The sequence below is a fragment of the Ursus arctos genome, unplaced genomic scaffold (assembly GCF_023065955.2).
Source record: "Ursus arctos isolate Adak ecotype North America unplaced genomic scaffold, UrsArc2.0 scaffold_13, whole genome shotgun sequence".
NCBI classification, from domain to species: Eukaryota; Metazoa; Chordata; class Mammalia; order Carnivora; family Ursidae; genus Ursus; species Ursus arctos.
Genome location: NW_026622797.1, coordinates 51311892 through 51328640, shown reverse-complemented (window position 1 = coordinate 51328640; position 16749 = coordinate 51311892). Strand labels below are relative to the sequence as shown.

At 45.7% G+C, this 16749-nt stretch overlaps 1 protein-coding gene across 2 annotated transcripts in view; it reads right to left on the bottom strand.

Annotated features, from left to right (window-relative positions):
* SCML4 (Scm polycomb group protein like 4) overlaps positions 1 to 16749 on the bottom strand; it is a 113365-nt gene that overhangs the window by 15846 nt on the left and 80770 nt on the right. The window contains exons 1-2 of one of the 2 annotated variants that reach the window (XM_048226067.2): positions 13056 to 14785; positions 3780 to 4070 (exon numbers count right to left, since the gene is read on the bottom strand). In XM_048226067.2, the coding sequence (XP_048082024.2) occupies positions 3780 to 4026 (247 nt within the window). In that variant the 5' untranslated portion in view covers positions 4027 to 4070; positions 13056 to 14785. Of the gene's footprint in view, positions 1 to 3779; positions 4071 to 13055; positions 14786 to 16749 lie in introns of those variants that run through there. The other variant, XM_026511696.4, reaches the window with a different exon arrangement.

The following is a 16749-nucleotide window of genomic DNA, read 5'->3' as shown; positions in this document are numbered from 1 at the left end:
CAGAGGGAAAACTTACTAAGCCACCAGAGGGCCCGCAGCGAGGGCCCAGACTGGCAGCCAGGTGATAAACGGGCAAGGAAGCCAATGGTTTTCTCTCCTACTTTAATACACTGCCACTCAATTCAGCATGGCTTGTCTCTGTGGGTTCCAAATGTGTTTAACTGTGCAAACTTGGTTCGAGCAAAGCATATGCAGAACCCCACTCTGCAAATGTGCAGAGGACCTGGCTAAAGAGGATGGGGTGTTGGAGTCCTGTCCCTAGCCCCTAGAATTTCAGAGGGACCCCCTGAAGCCCACTGAACATAGTTTGAAAATCCCTGGGGTAGTTTTGAAAGACTCAGGCTTTGGAACCAGTTAAAGTCAAATCCTGGCTCAACACTTGAATGACCTTATCTTGATCCTCACTTTCTTTATCAGTACATTATATACAATAATACCCACTGTAATAATATACACATACTATAACACTAAATTATAAAAGTCATAAATACTGTATGGAAAGTGCCTGGCTCATAGCAGGTGCTCAATAAATAGCTATTTAGTAAATGCCTCAAACAAGCAGCCCCTTTTCTGGGACTGTGGAGGACTCAGAGATGAGCAAGGGACTTCACAAAGCTGAGGGTCTCATTCCTACTATGGGACAGGAAGGAGGAAGTACTAGAGATGAGGGAACAAAGTGTTACAGAAGGAAATTGAGGGAACGAACATTTCTAATCGGGAGTTATGGTTGAGACTGTCGGTTGCCTCCCCAATATCTTTTTTCCACTTCTTCCCTTGTAACGGAATCCCCGACTTCTAGCTGGGATCATGGTTGCTTAGAATGAAACCATATTTCCCAGTTTCCCTTGCAGCTGGTGGCCACATGACTATGTTCTGGCCAATGAGACGTAAGCAAAGCAGAAACCTCTTTCAGAGAGGTCGGCACTGCCCTCTGTCCCCTTATTCTCCCCCCCCCCCCCCGGCCTTTTCTCCACCATACCGCTAGAATGAGCATAGCTGGCTGGCTTTCTGGTATCTGTGGTTCCATTTAGCACACTGGTTAAAAGAATCTCTGGAGCATTCGAGAGTTAATGTACCTACAAAGGGTGAATAATTTTATTTTTCTTCAGTGTAACACAGAGGCTCAACAATGAACTTCAGCTGCTACACCCTGCATCAGCTTTACTCTGAGGAAGCTGGGTGGTTGCGTGATTTTTGAATATCCCACAGCCCAAAGGGGTCCTGCTAATTATGAACAACTCTAATTTGCTGGGTATCAAAGTTCTCACTAATATTTCTAAGTTGTTTAAGAGACAGTATTCAGGATACAGTTAGTGATTTGCTTGGAGTGGAAGGTAGCGGGCACTGGTGGGCTCCATCTCCTGATTTTACCCAAGATCCTAAGAGAAAGAAGTCCTGAGTGAGTGGGGCTCTCCCAGGGAGCAGCCAGAGCTCTAACAGAGAGGGCTCTCTCAGAGCTAGTTCCTGGGGAGGGTCTGGGCCTTTCCTCAAGGCAGACTCCTCAGATAGCTAATCAGGGTGTCATTCCAGGATAACAAAGGGCTGGCTGGGGTGGAGATGAAAATGAAGGACAAGAGGGTTGTTGAAGCTGGGATGGGAGGATATCCCAGGGCTCCTCTACAAAGAGGCAACAAGGGACTAGTGGAGGGAAGCTACCTTGAGATCCCTTTCAGGGGTCCAAGGTTCCCTTCATCTAGGGCCACCACATAGACTGGGATGGAGCAGACTTTTCTTCAGCTAGTGATAGAAGTTCTCTTCATCAAAATCATGCCTTCTTCTTACTGCTTGAATCCTACATGTGGGACCTAGGGAAGGCCTGATACTCCATGAACTTGAATGGAAGAGAGAGTAAATATCTCCTTTTGAAAAAGTCTTAACACTCTTAGGATTATGAGTCAATTCAATCAGGTGATGTCCTATGATCACTGCCCTGAGAAAATGGGAATTGGGTTGAGGAGAAGAGGTTGAAAGGAAGAGACGTGTGAAGGGCAGAGGGACACCAAGATGAGGGTTTTGACAACCAGGGGCAACATGAAGGCACTGGCATCATGATAGGGGCACAGAGATAATGAATATTTGCTGAACTACTCTACCCAGATGTTACACAAACTCTGGGGATAAGCCTAGGAAAAACTGGGCCCCCTCATTTATTTCAAGATGTTGATTTATTCCAGATCTTTTTCTCTTCTCTTGTTCTTAATAATCAGGTGGAACAATGTCTCTCCTTTTTGGAAAATGGGCTCTGCCCACTCAAATCTTCTGCCTGGCTGATGACTCTATGTGACAATATTGGGGAGTAGTCTGCAGGGTGCCTCTACATTTGGCTAGAGTCCCCATGGCTGAGGAGTTTTGTGCTCTGCCCCTCAGAACTGCCTTTCCCGCCAGTGCTTCCTGTCCACCTTTCTATCCTCAGCCAGGGGAGGCTTGTGTGGGACAGGGGAGGACCTTGAGGGGAGCATCTGGAGGATGTTGGATCAATCATACAAAATAGCTCACCACTGTGGCTTCTCAGGGCTACTGGTAGAGAGATCCAAGGCTCAGAACAAAAATGTGGTTTGCCAGAGAAGACAGCCAACCCACTGGGAGGCTCCAGAGAGGCAAGATGAAGACTCCCTGACTCCTCGGCATGGGGCCTCCTCTCTTCAGCAGTTTTCAGGTGTAGAGCTGCTGGGCTGTGATCTGCTGAGAGGTGTGCTCACATGATCTGTGACTGCTAATGTACATTGGGCTCTTGACATATCCTCGGTCTTATACTAAATACACATATGAACTTATTTAATCCTCCCAACAAACCTATGAAGTAGATGCTACTGTTATCATTCCATTTTACAGGTGAGGAAACTGAGGCACAGAGCAGTTCAGACTTGCAAAAGGTCATACGGTCAGGAAGTGGTAGGTCCAGGATTCTAGCCCAGTATGTCTGGCTCAACAGTCCATGTGACTATCTACTATGCTCTACAACATTTGTTCATTAACGCAATACTGAAGCTTGAAAATGATTTAAAAAAAAAACATAATTCACAATGAATACCAAGCTATCCCCAGAATGAGAGCATTTTCATGCACTGAATCCCGAAATGGGTGAGACAGAGGTGGTATTACAACCAGCACTGTGGAAATATTTAACTCTGGTTCTGCCCATGTATTTGTATCCTGCAAATGTCACCCACTATGCAAGAGAAGATGCTTTACTGACATCTCGTTCCTCTTTTCCCTGGCACAGAATCGATCAACACCTTTCAGATTCCCTCAGAGTTAAGTGTGGCAAAATGGCCAGCTCTTGCCAGTGAAATGCGAGTGGAAGTGAAGTGCATCATCCAGGCTCTAGGGAAGAGTGTGCGCCCTCCCTGCTTACTCTTTCCCTTTCTACCCGCTAGGTGTTGGGGACATGGAGGCCACAGGGGATAGCAGGGCCCCAAAATAGACAAGGCCTAAGTCCCTGAATTGGGATGCATCTACCAACTGAGAGCGCCCACCTTGAACTCTTGAACAAAAGATAAATTTCTATTGCATTTGAGCTACTGTACATTTTGGAGTCGGCTTACTCCTACAGCCTAGCCTACTCTAATATACCACTTCCTTTACTGTGGTCAAAGGTTGAAGTTAGCTGCCTTTAAGAATAACAAAAACCCATGAAAGAGCTTCTAATTTCCCAGTGTTCCCATGTTCAGACAGCACGGTTCCCCCCCACCCCACCCCCGTACCCCTACATGCAGTGATCCCGGAGCAAGGGCCGAGGAGGTTCAAACAGGGGGAGGCCAGAGCATGCATTACATTACCACATCTGTTTCCTTCAAGAGAGGTCCCGTTTCTCTTGGGGCTGGAGCCTGGGGGCCTCAGCCCAGGTGCCAAGGGGCCTCCAGAGGACATGGGGCTGGAACGGAGACCACTGGCAGTGGTGGCCAGGCCTCCCCCGAGATGGCCATCTCCAGAGTTCTGCCTCTTGCAGTACAGCGAGGAGGAGGTGGGCAGGGAGCCCCTGTGGTTAAAGGCGGAGGCGGAGGGGTCCACGCTGTAGCGGTTCATGCCTGTGGGGTTCGCCAGGCACTCCTCAGTGGTGACTGTTTTTGCTAAGCAAGAAGGCAGGACAGAGAAGCAGAGATCAGAGAGCAAGTCAAGAGGCTACCTGACAGTCTTGACAAATGTTTCCCCAGCAGCACGGGTACCACTATCTGTGGGGATGAGAGATGGGGAAGAATGGACCCCACATCATAATCCCAAATAGTTCACCCCTCAACAGACCAAGACACTTGCCTCACCAACAAAGCATATTATAGTAAGGATGGGAGACGTGCCCCTCTGTGTTCAGAGGGAAAAGTGATTATTTTGGTTATCTATGACTTGGAAGTAAAATTCAAAGGTCTTTCTCCTTCCATGGTGTTGCCCCTCAAGCAGTCTCTACCAGCTTGTCTGAATCTCCCTGCTTTCTTTTCTCTTTGTCCACCAACACTGTCCTCTTCACCTGGCCCTTTAGAGAGATCAAGCAGGAGTCACAATGTCCCTGAGTTAAAGAAACAATTTGACCTGGGTGGTGACACAGGAGAAATGGTGCTTCCTCCCCACACTTTCAGAATGCATGAAGGTACTGCCCCTCCTCCAAAGCTAATAAACTGGGGACACAAATGCTGATCTGGTCAACCCCATGGTCCTCCCTATCACCTGCAGATGAGAGATAAAGAGCCAATCAAAAGTGTAGGGGCAGTAAAGGACCTGAAAAGTCAGCCAACCTCATCATCAGCTCCCCTTTGCCCAAATAAACCATGACTTTCTACACTTTTAAAGCTCAATCTCAGCCTGTTGAACTCTGTCTGTGACCTATACCTAGGACCAAAAGGTGTGGGTGTTTTGTTTTATTTTTAAGGACAAAGTTCAGGGGAATTATAGGGATAGAAAGAGGAAGAAAAATATCCTAGGAATTCCTTCTCTTCAGTCCCTCCCATCCCAGACTATATCATATGTGCCTAGTCCCATCAATCATCATGTCTGTACCACATACGGTACGATCTTGATATCCACAAAGAGAATGTGCTAGAGTAACAAACCCGGTGGACCCTTCAGGGCTGACGATGGGGAAACACATCTGAGGCCACAAAGTCCAGATGTCTTCTTCATGTATGAATTCCTCCTTTAATGTAGATATTGAAAGATTAAGACTTGATTTTATTAGGAAAGCTAGCAATTATTCTCACAGATTGGGGATAAATATGGAACTTGCCTGGAAATAAAAGCCATTGCTTATGGGATGTCACCAAAGCAGTGCCTAGAGCAAAATTTATAGCTGTAAATACTTACATTTAAAAAGAGGAAAGATCTCAAATTGATAACCTAATCTTTCAGGATAAGATAGTGCGGGGGGGGGGGGGGGGGGGGGGGGGGGACGGGACATGACAAACTATACCTGAAACAAGCAGAAGGAAGGAAATAAAGATTAAAGCAGAAATTAAGTAAAGACTAGAAAAACAATGGGGAAAATCAATGCAACCAAAGCTGACCTTTTGAAAAAAATCAACAAAACTGACAAACTTTAGTTAGATTGGCCTAGGAAAAAAGAAAAGAGTTAAATTACTAGAATCAGAAATGAAAGAGATGACATTACTACCAATCTTATAGAAACAAAATGGATCATTAAGGATTATTATGGACAATCATATGCCAATAAATTAGGTAACTTAGAAGAAACGAGCAAATTACCAAAACTGACTAAAAAAACAAAAATAGACCTATAACAAGTAAAGAGAATGAATTAGTAATCAAAAACTACTCACAAAGAAATCCCAGGCCCAGACGTTTTCATGAGTGGATTCTACCGAGCATTTAAAGAAAAATTAAAACCAATTCTTTATAAGCAAACTAATATAAGGAAGGGATACTTCCCAACCCATTCTATGAGGCCACTATTACCCTGACACCAAAACCAGACAAAAGCATCTCAAGAATAGAAAACTACAGATAAATATTTCCTATGAATACGGATGCAAATATCCTCAACAAAATGGTAGCAGATCAAATCCAGTGACATATAGCATGACTTATACACTGTGACCAAGTAGGATTTATCCCAGGAAAGCAAGGTTGGTTTAACAGTCAAAAAAACACTCAACACACTAGGAATAGAAGGGAGCTTTCTCAACTGGAGAAAGGGCATCTACAAAAAACCTACAGCTAACACCATAGTGAGGGTGAAAGACTGGATGCTTTCCTCCTAAGATCAAGAAAAAGACAAGAATGCTTATTCTCATCCCTTCTATTCAACATTTTACTGGAAGTTCCAGCCAGGGCAATTAGGTAAGAAAATGAAAGAAAAGGCATCAAGATGGGGAGGAAGAAATAAAACTATCTCTCGTATGTAGAAAATCCTAAAGAATCCATTAAAGCATTATTGGAACTAATAAATGAGTTTAGCAAGGGTGCAGGATGCAAGATCAATATATAAATATCAACTGTGCTTCAGATTAAAGAATCTGAAAATGAAGTTAAGAAAACAATTTCAGGGGCGCCTGGGTGGCTCAGTCATTAAGCGTCTGCCTTCGGCCCAGGGCGTGATCCCAGGGTCCTGGGATCAAGTCCTGCATCGGGCTCCCTGCTCCACTGGGAAGCCTGATTCTTCCTCCCCCACTCCCCCTGCTTGTGTTCTCTCTCTCGCTGGCTGTCTCTCTCTGTCAAATAAATAAATAAAATCTTAAAAAAAAAAAAAGAAAAAAAAAGAAAACAATTTCATTTATAATAGCATTAAATAGAATAAAAAGTGGAGGAATAAATTTAACAAAAGAAGTGTAAAACTGAAAACTGCAAAACACTGTTGAAAGAAAGTAAAGCTCTAAATAAATGGGGGAAAATCCCATGTTCATGAATCAAAAGACTGAATTTGTTAAGATGGCAATACTCCCTAAATTGATCCACAGAGTCAATGTAACTGTTGTCAGTATCTCAGCTGACTTCTTCATAGAAATTGACAAGCTGATTCTAAAACTCTTGTGATTTTCAAGCGACCAAAATGAACCGAAACAATCATGAGAAAAGAACAAAATAGAGCCTTCACACTTCCCAATTCCAAAGCTGACTACAAAGCAACAATAATGAAGACAGTGTGATATTGGAATAAGAACAGGCATGCAGATCAATGGAATAGAATCGAGAGTTCAAAAATAAACTGATGTGTCTATGTTCCGCTAATTCTCCACAAGGTGCCAAAATCATTCCGTGGGGAAAGAAACATCTTTTCAACAACCGGTGTTGGAGAACTGGGTGTCATTGGACCCTTACTTCATACCATATGCAAAAATTCACTCAATACGGGCCAAAGACCTAAATGTAAGAGCAAAAAGTTATAAAACTCTTAGAAGGAAACAAGAATAAATCTTCACGACCTTGGATTTGGCAAGATATTCTTATATTTGGCGCCAAAAGCATGAGCAACCCAAGAAAAATTAGGTAAAGCGGACTTTATCAAAATGTAAAACTTCTGTGCTTTGAAAGATAGCATCACAAAAGTGAAAAGATTACCCACGGAATGGGAGAAAATACTTGCAAATCATATATGTCATCAGGGACTTGTTTTCAGAGTAACTCAATAATAAAAAGACAACCTAATTTAAAGATGGGCAACGGACTTGACTAGACCTTTCTCCAAAGAGGATATACAAATGGCCAATAAACACACGAAAACATGTTCCCCATCATTAGTCATTGGGGAACGTAAATCAAAACCACAAAGAAGTATAACTTCCCACTCACTAGGACGGTTATAATAAAAAGTCAGATAATAACACACGTCGATAATGCTGTAGAGAGACTGGAACCCTAATGTAAAATGGTGCAAACTCTTTGGATAACAGTTTGGCTCTTCCTCAAATGGTTCAAACTGGAATCACTCTATGACCCAGCAATTCCACTCCTAGGTATCTACCCAAGAGAAATGAACATATAGGTCCACACAAAAACTGATACATGAACAATTACAGAAGCACTATTCATAATAGCCCAAAGGTGGAAATAACCCCAAAGGCAATCAGCTGATGAATGCGTCCACAAAAGGAGGCACATCCACACAATGGAATATTACTCGGGCATGAAAAGAAATGAATACTGATACTGCCACAGCATGAATGAGCCTTGAAATATTCTGCTAAGTGAAAGAAGCCGGTCACAAAAGGCCACGGATGAAGTGATTCCGCTTATATGAAATGTCCAGGATCGGCAACTCTATAGAGACAGAAAGTAGATTAGCGGTTGCTGACGGCAGTGGTGCGGGGGGAGGGGGAGAGGGAGCTAGCTAAAGGGCATTGCTTTTTGAGGTATTGAAAGTGTTCTACTATTGTGGCTGCACATTTCTGTGACCATACTAGAAACCAGTGTGTTGCACTCTTGTATGACATACGAATCACAGCTCAATAAAGCTGTTTAAACAACTCATTGCAGAAGCCTGGTGTTAGGTGTGAACACGTTCTCAAGAGTGTTGTTATATGGGCAAGTGTGGCCAATGCTGCTTTGGCCACCACGACACGAGTAAGCTGAGCAGCCTCAGTATACGCATGCTCTGTGCTTCCTGCGTCGTGGCCCGGGGAGTGCTGCCAGATGTCTTCAGGAACCTGGAACGCCACACCTTCACCTTGATGACCTCGACTCATCTCTTCCGTCTGAATCAGAAGACCCCAGTAGGACAACTCTAAAAGGACCAGGCTACAGAGCTACCTACAAGGCTGCCTCCTGAATGGAGCGAGAAAGAGGAAGACAAACACCAAGCACCTACCATGGGCTAGCTCCATTCTAAGCCAGTTAGCAGTAAGGCTGTCGTTGTGTTCCTTTTATTGGAAAGTTCTCAGTATCTGATATACTAATCCTTTCTGTGTCCCTAGTGGCAGGTGCCTTGGTATATGTGAGGAAGCTACTCATAGTGTCCGGCATACAGAAGGCACTCAATAAATACTTATTGAGTAGACATTTGGGCCACTGTTAGCCATTACACAGAATATACATTACAATTCAGATTATAAAGGTCCATATATAAATTCTTCATGTAGATGCATGATAAACAATGATACAAAAGATTTTATTTTGGATATTAAATATTTTAAATCAAGATTAAATATGTCTATGTAGTTCTGATAGTGGTAAGGTCGAGAATGCAGATAATTCTCCAATCTGCACTATAGCTGGAAAATACAGATGCGGATGAAAGATCGTCCTCCTATGACGCCGTGCAGAAATGGGAACAAGGGAACATGGACTTTATTGGTTTAAAAACTGCTGACGACCATGGCTGAGATCAAAGGTAATAAAAGCCAGCTTCTGGGCTAGGATCCAAACGAATTCATCAAAAAGTAAAGCCGACTTGAGAGACCATCAGGCAATAGCCCCAGCACAGGATGCACCAGTTATTCCAGAAGCAGCGGGGTGAACAACCATGGAGACAGATCCGCAAGCCCCCCACCGTGGCTCTGCACAGCCTGTAGCTCCCAGGAAGCCTGGGAGTGAGCGGCGGGTTCAGGTGCACACACTAGGGTGCCGTTCAGAATTGATGAGACACAGCTGCACAAACCTGGTGAAAACAGTCTTTTCCTCACCTTTATAAATAGGGGTGCTGACACTCACATCATACCGAAGGGTACAAATGACTGATACAATGCAGGCCATCATCATTCACCCACAGGACTGAAAAGGGCCTGCACAGAACAACCAGCCCAGCATTTCCCCAAGTGTTAGGTGTGTCCCATTGGTGGGTCAGTGCACGATTTTAGGTGGGACTTTGGTGTATTCATTTCCTAAGGCTACAGAAAATACCATAAACTTAGTGGCCTAGAACAGGAGAAATGCATTCTCTCATAGTTCTGGAGGCTACACGTATGAAATCAAGGTGTCGGCAGGGCCACGTTCTTTCCTTCTTTCTTCTTTCTTTTTTTTTTTCTTTTTAGATTTATTTATTATTTATTTTGGAGAGAGAGAGTGGGGGGAAGAACAGAGGGAGAGAGAAATTCAAGCAGATTCCACACTGAGCGTGGAGCCCAATGTGGGGCTCGATCTCACAACCTGAGCCGAAACCAAGAGTTGGGTGCTTACTGACTGTGCCACCCAGGTGCCCCAGGGCTATGTTCTTTCTTAAGGCTCAAGGGTAGTATTCTTCCTTGTCTCTGCCTAGTTGCTGGTGGTAGCCAATGATCTTTCACTGTGGATAGATCCCTCCTATCTGCCTCTATTGTCACATGGCATCTTTCCTGTGCCTCTGTGTCTGTGTTCAAATGTGTTAGGAAGACATCAGTCATTGGATTCGGGCCCCTAGTCCAGTATGACCTCATCTTGATTACACCTGCAAACACCTTCTTTCTTGCTTGCTTGCTTTCTTGCTTTCTTTCTTTTAGAGAGAGAGAGAGTGGGGTGGGGAGCAGAAGGAGAGAGAAAATCTTAAGCAGGCTCCCTGCTGGGTGCAGAGCCCGACATGGAGCTCTATCCCACGACCCCAAGATCGTGACCTGAGCCGAAATCAAGAGTCGGATGCTTAACCATCTGAGCCACTCAAGATCCCCAAAAGACCCTATTTCTAAAGAAAGTTCTATTCACAGGCACTGAAAGTTAGGACTTGAACATGTATCTTTTTGTACATGTATCTTTTTCACAGCAACAGGTGAACATTATTTTTTATAGTCATGTATTTTAGTGTATAGCAATAAAATATAATTAGCCCATCAAACTATGATTTCACTGATACGATATAAAAAGTGACTAACAGCTACAGTTAAAAGAAATGAATGTGTTTAAAGGAATATCTTGAGTAAACACTTTTACAATTGTTATATGGACACAGCAAAAATTGTGAAAGGTGGTGTATTAACACTGGAAAGCACTGAGTTAGTACCAACCCCTCTTTCAGGCTGGGTGGTAAATAAGGAAAATAAATGAGCCTCTTATTTAAAAGCTTCCTGCAAGAGATTTTACAATCCCCCTCACAATTAGCTCATGGTACTGCAAATCTCATTGTCTAAAAGTTTCTGCTTACATCTAACCCAATTCCTCTTGCGTTAGTTGAAAGGATGACTGCTGGATACATCGCCTTTATACTATTCAAAACTATGAGGTCATCAACATACAGGGAGAGAACTTGTGGGTATGCGGAACTCTTAGTAACTAAGACTGTCATCGTGTGACGCATGGATTGTTGGTTACCTAAAACCATTATTTCAAGTCTGTAAAAAGAAGGACCAAATCCGAACCTGACGCTTCTCTGCGGTTTTGCGGCTGCCTGGTGAGTGAACAGCAGATGGGGCCAGCAGCCCTGGGATCGCCCGCACGAGCGCCCCCGCAGATCCAAGTCCTGCCCACAGACTCACGGCCACCCGCAGGACTGGCAGGTTAAGACGCTCCCGCTCCTTTCTCCCTGATTCTTAGAAAATCGCTTCTCATCTGCAGTGAGCTTGTCACCCTGGCACCTCTCATTCATTAAACACGAGGATCCAACCCAGCCTCCATTGAAGGCCACGTGATCTCTGTGGAGAACATCAGCTCAGCAAAGTGGGATAAGGGAGAGGGGTCTTCTGCACTCTCTTCTCTAACCTGCCTCTATCCACGAGACAAAGGCTGCTGCTTGGAAAATCATTACATCTTTCCTCCAGGAAAAGGAATCATCTGCCCTTGTCCTATCGCAGGAGCAGGCTTGAATAGAAAGGCAAACACAGCAAGGGCACCATCCAAGACGTCCGCCGCGTTTTGGGGTTTAATGTCTTGGGAACTTTAGGAGAGCCTGATGTTCCTTTTCCACCCTTGCTGATCTGTGAACTACGTGTTCCCGCAGTCGCTATATAGAAAGCCTGCCCATTAGTGAAGCCAAAGAACACTCTGAAGGGTTCAAACCCACTCGAGCCTCAAGGGATAGCCATTTGCTTCTGAATTTGAACTGTGTCTAAGCCTCCCTGTCTGGGAAACAAACTGGAGAGTCAGGCGTGGGTGGGCGCCCCCTCCTCCCTCACCTCTGCAGAGGCTTCCAGGTCGCCTGTACTACACAGCCCCACTCCTGCAGCAGCTCGGGAGGGTCAGGCAAGAGCACCTGGGATGTAGAGAAGGTCTGAAGAGAAGCAGGAAGAGACAGAGGGACAGGAAGAAGAAAGCCAGGAGCGGAGAGAGAAAGTGCCAAGGCAGCGAGAGCAGCAGAGAGAGGACAAAGGGCTCACATGTATAAAAGTGCAGACACTCCTGATGGAGTTTTAGCTCAGGCTGGGGTTGACCCGCTGGCATTTAGGACACAAGACCGAACTGCTCACAGTTAAGTGAACTTGGCCTGTTTATTGTATCAAAAAAGTGGAGCTGGCACTTTTCTTGGGTTCTTTAACCAAATGAAGCCCTGAAAAGCAACAATACCGCCATCTGCAAAATTATTCTCAAATAATACCTATTCATGCAATAATAACCCCCAAATTCCAGAGTCTTAGAAACTATTCTTTTTCAGTACACACAGTTCTTTCCACCCCCTCTTTCACGGAGGCGCGCGCGCGCACACACACACACACACACACGCACGCACACACCCTCCACTCCCCACCTTATTTCCCCACATCAGTCATAACTTCTCAATTGAAGGAACAGCTGCGGCACACAGTGAACCCTTTCTCTAATCATCACGGCCACCTTCCCCCTGGCTGGGAGCCACTGCCTTTCTCTGGATGGATTGCCAGCCAGTCTGCCCAGGCCAGCGTGCCACACAACCCTGCCCAGGCTGGCAAGGAAGGCAAACCACTGGATCAGTGTCCAGAGTGCTCCGTGTGTGAACAGCCTGGCTCGGCTCCTTGAAGAGAGGGCAGCTCCCCAGATCCCAGCTCTGAGACCCAGATTCGGAAAGGAAGTAGCACCGTGGGCCCCATACACTGCCGCTCCAAGAGCTGGGGAAGGACTATTTCCCAATGCCCCGCCAGGTGCCACCCCCTAGGGGGTGCAGCCAGTGAGCTCTGCGCAGCAGAGCGAGACCTGCGAGGAGAGAAGCAGAAGGGGGCAGGAGGGAGGAGACCCCGGGAAACAATAGCAGGTCCCCAGTAGGGCTGCCCTTCCCCTGTGGAGGGGCCATCGTTTCCTACCGTGGGCGGCCGCACGCTCCGGGGTGCCCAGCACGTGCTCAGTGCTGCTGTGGGAGGCAGAGGACCTCAAAGGACTCCTCCGTGGCAGAAATCAGCAGATTTCCTCTCTGCCCTCGAGGCTGCCTGTCACTGAGGCTCTAGTGGAGGTTTGCGGACTTTCTTTGCTCAGGCTCAGTCCCGCCCTTGTTCTTGCTCAGATAAGCTCACCGCGTTTTCCCTCAGGGCCCTCTGTGGCCTCCTGTCCCAGCCTTCCCGGTTCAAAGGGCACCAGGCCACACCACCTAGGAGGCTTAGCATTTCATTCGCTTCAATTAAATTTTCCATTAACTTGGTCTCTGGCCAGTATAGATTTTTCCCTTTAAGCTTGTCTCTAAGTTCAGATCACTCAGCCCTCAGAATCAACCTTATGACTCCCCTCTGGTCCATTTAAGTACATTTATATATTTTCTCCCCTAATGAGATGCACAGAAACCAGCCATAATTTTACTGCCTGACACCTGAACTTCGGCAGCCCTCTCAAGTGTTCCTGGTTTGCCTCAGACTTTGCTCTAAGTCTATGGGTTGATTTCCTCCTGTGGAAATTTTGCCCAAAGTCAGCCGTTTGGGATAATGAATGCCCTTCCAGTCTCAAGAGGAGAGCAGGTTCCAGAACACTTTCCATATGGTCTTGCAGTGTTACCACACCTCTACCCCGGGTTCTTAGGGTAACTCCTAACAGGTGGGAGAGGACGTAGGTAGGGGGTCACCTTCCGCAGTCATGCTCTGTTTCCTCAACGCCCCCACATTAGTCTTTCTAGAACTTCAGAGAAATTAAAAGTGGTCCTCAATCAGGAAAATGTTGGAGTCACCAGAATAGAGGACACCTTGTAAGTTTTGGTTCTAAACGGACATCCTTTCAGTATGGCTCATGATACTTTCCAGTATTCCTAACGCTAGTAAAGCAAGCTGCCCTATTGTGAGATGCTCTGTGGAGAGGCCCATACGGCAAGAAACCAACAGCTCATGGGCAACCAACAAGCACACGAATAAGCTAGGATGCGAATCTTTTTCTAGCTGAGCGTCAAGATGCAGCCTGGTGTGGGACCCAGAGCCAGGGGACCCAGTTAAGCTGCACCTCAACTCCTGATTCGCAGAAACTGAGATAATAAACGTTATTTTAAGCCACTAAGTTTTGGGGTAACTTGTCACACAGCAATAGATAACTAATACAGATGGGAAAAGGGCATTTGCTTCTTTTCTCTTGACTCCGCATGTCCGTTTGGAAATGCCAACGACTCATTCAGTCGCAGCTAGGAAGTATCTGCCGTAGAATGACCTGTTCAATTCTCCGCCAGAAAGTTTATGGGATTTTTTTCAGCAGACGGTTTACTTCTTATGTTTGAGAACCAGACACTACCCAGGAATAGGAGAGAGTTGATGAAGTTTATCTCAGAGTGTTATATAACAGCTTAATGGGAACATTCATGCATTTAACAAGAATTATTGAATACCTGTGCTTCCTCAGTAGCTATAGGACTCAAAAGAGAACATAAGCCTTGCGGTGCAAAGAGGTTCAAGGATTACTGAACATTGAAAAAATCTATTTTAAACTCCACGCAACTCAGGCCTTTTTCATGAGGTTATCTTTTTCGCCTTTAGCTCAATATTTTTTTAGATTTTATTTTTGTAAGTAATCTCGACACCCCACAAGGGGCTCAAACTCACAACTCTGAGATCAAGAGTCACATACTCTACTGACTGAGCTAGCCAGGCATCCCTAGCTCAGTGTCTTAAAATATATACAGATATTATAATTCAATGAATGACATAATTGGAAACACAATAAATAGATTTTCCTAAATGAACTCATATTGAAGCTCACGGGCAGAACTAAGATTGGTCCCATCCTGGCAAGCACTCCCCATCTTACGCTGTAGGAGCTCTGGCTGGGCTTCCCCTGGACCCAGCTGTCTGAAAATATAGGAAGGCCTGTGGATTTGCTGCAGGCCTGATGGACACTCCTCTTTGAACCTTTCCATCGAAACTTTCTCAGAGGATTCTTGACACCTGAGCTTGGTACTGATACTTTGTTCTCTTCCCCAAAGACTCTCTTTCCAACACTCGGCTTGAGAACAGAACAGCTCATTTTGTTCACATGGTCTCCTGCTGTGATGGGGCAAGCACAACTCTGAGATACTCCAATCACTGGCCTGCACTGGGGGACGAGTGGCTGCAAGGGAATCTGGTGTAACACACCTTCCTTCATTTGTTTGTTTGTTTGTTTGTTGCCTCCATCATTCCACGTATTATTTAAAATACCAGGTCAAGGGGCGCCTGGGTGGCTCAGTTGTTTAAGCATCCACGTCTTGATTTCACTTAGGTCACGATCTCTGGGTCCTGAGTTCAAGCCCCGCATCGGGCTCCAGGCTCAGTGGACAGCCTGCTTGAGATTCTCTCCCTCTCCCTCTGCCCCGCCCCCCCCACGCACTTGCTCACACCCTCTCTCTCTCAAAATAAATGAATACATCTTTAAAATAAAATACCAGGTCAAATTATTCCTAATGGCTGGTGGAGCAGGCCACTCTGTGTGGGTTTTGTAAAGATGAGAGGTCTCTCCTGGTGTCTGGAGTGATGGGCTCTGCCTGTCTTGTGGATGTCACCCAGCCAGGATGTACCCAGAGCCCAGGGACAAGGATGAAACACTCCTTGGGGCCAAGATAGGAAACCCAGGAGGAGAAAAAAGAGTTGATGCACTTGGAGTTCAGTTTCTGCATAGATTTTGCTCAATGGGGGTTGGGGCTTATTCTGTTCTTTTACATCTTTGTGAGATGAAATGACACAGGCGTACCACAAGTCATTTGTGAGTACCCATTGTGTGCAGTCGGGCTTCTGAGCTTGGGGTGGGGGTGGGGGGGTACAGATGTACACCCTCCCCAGCAAGTGTAGGGTAATAGGACCCTACCGACAACTGGCTTGGGAGGAAAGCAAAGGGTCAGAGAAGGGAAGACCTGGGCTCAGCTTCCTCCCCACTGTGGCCTTCCTGTGTGGCTCTGAACAAGTGGCCTTGACCTTGAGGGCCTCAGTGCATCCCAAATGGAAAAGCTCACTAAATGTTTGTGGACTGACTAAATGGATGTTTCTATGTAATATAACTCATGGCACTTGATGAACTCTCTTTCCTTTTAGAAATAAATAATCTTTCGGAAAGATAGGTTTTCCCTGCGTACTCATTCTCTGTAGAGCTATCGTATTAGATGAACTTGTAGTTCAACAAGGAAGCCGCTTCGATTTCTACAGGCTGGGGACATAGGTTCAACCATAATGGAGAGCTCTGTGAATATCTGTTACACCACTCGTTTCCTGGTGCCTGGCTCGAAGACCACCAGCCAAGGACGAACACATCAAGCTTCAAGAACAAATGTCCTTCTTCATCTCCCAGCCCTACCATCTGTGCATCGAAAAAGCTACTCGAGAAAAAGTAAACAGTTTGTTCCCATCGTGTTAAAACTTCAAAAGGCAGGAAACCAATCACTAAGTTAGATCTCGCAGAAGAGTTCAGCTATCACGTCTGTGGTTTCCAGAGATCTCCCCTCCTCTTGGTGAGCGGACGACTTGTTCTGTTGTGTTGCACAGAAGTCAAGTCATAAATATCTGCCGCAGACTCGTTACCTCTCAGGCTCTGCCGGGTTACTACGCGGCCCTGCCCCCACGTCTA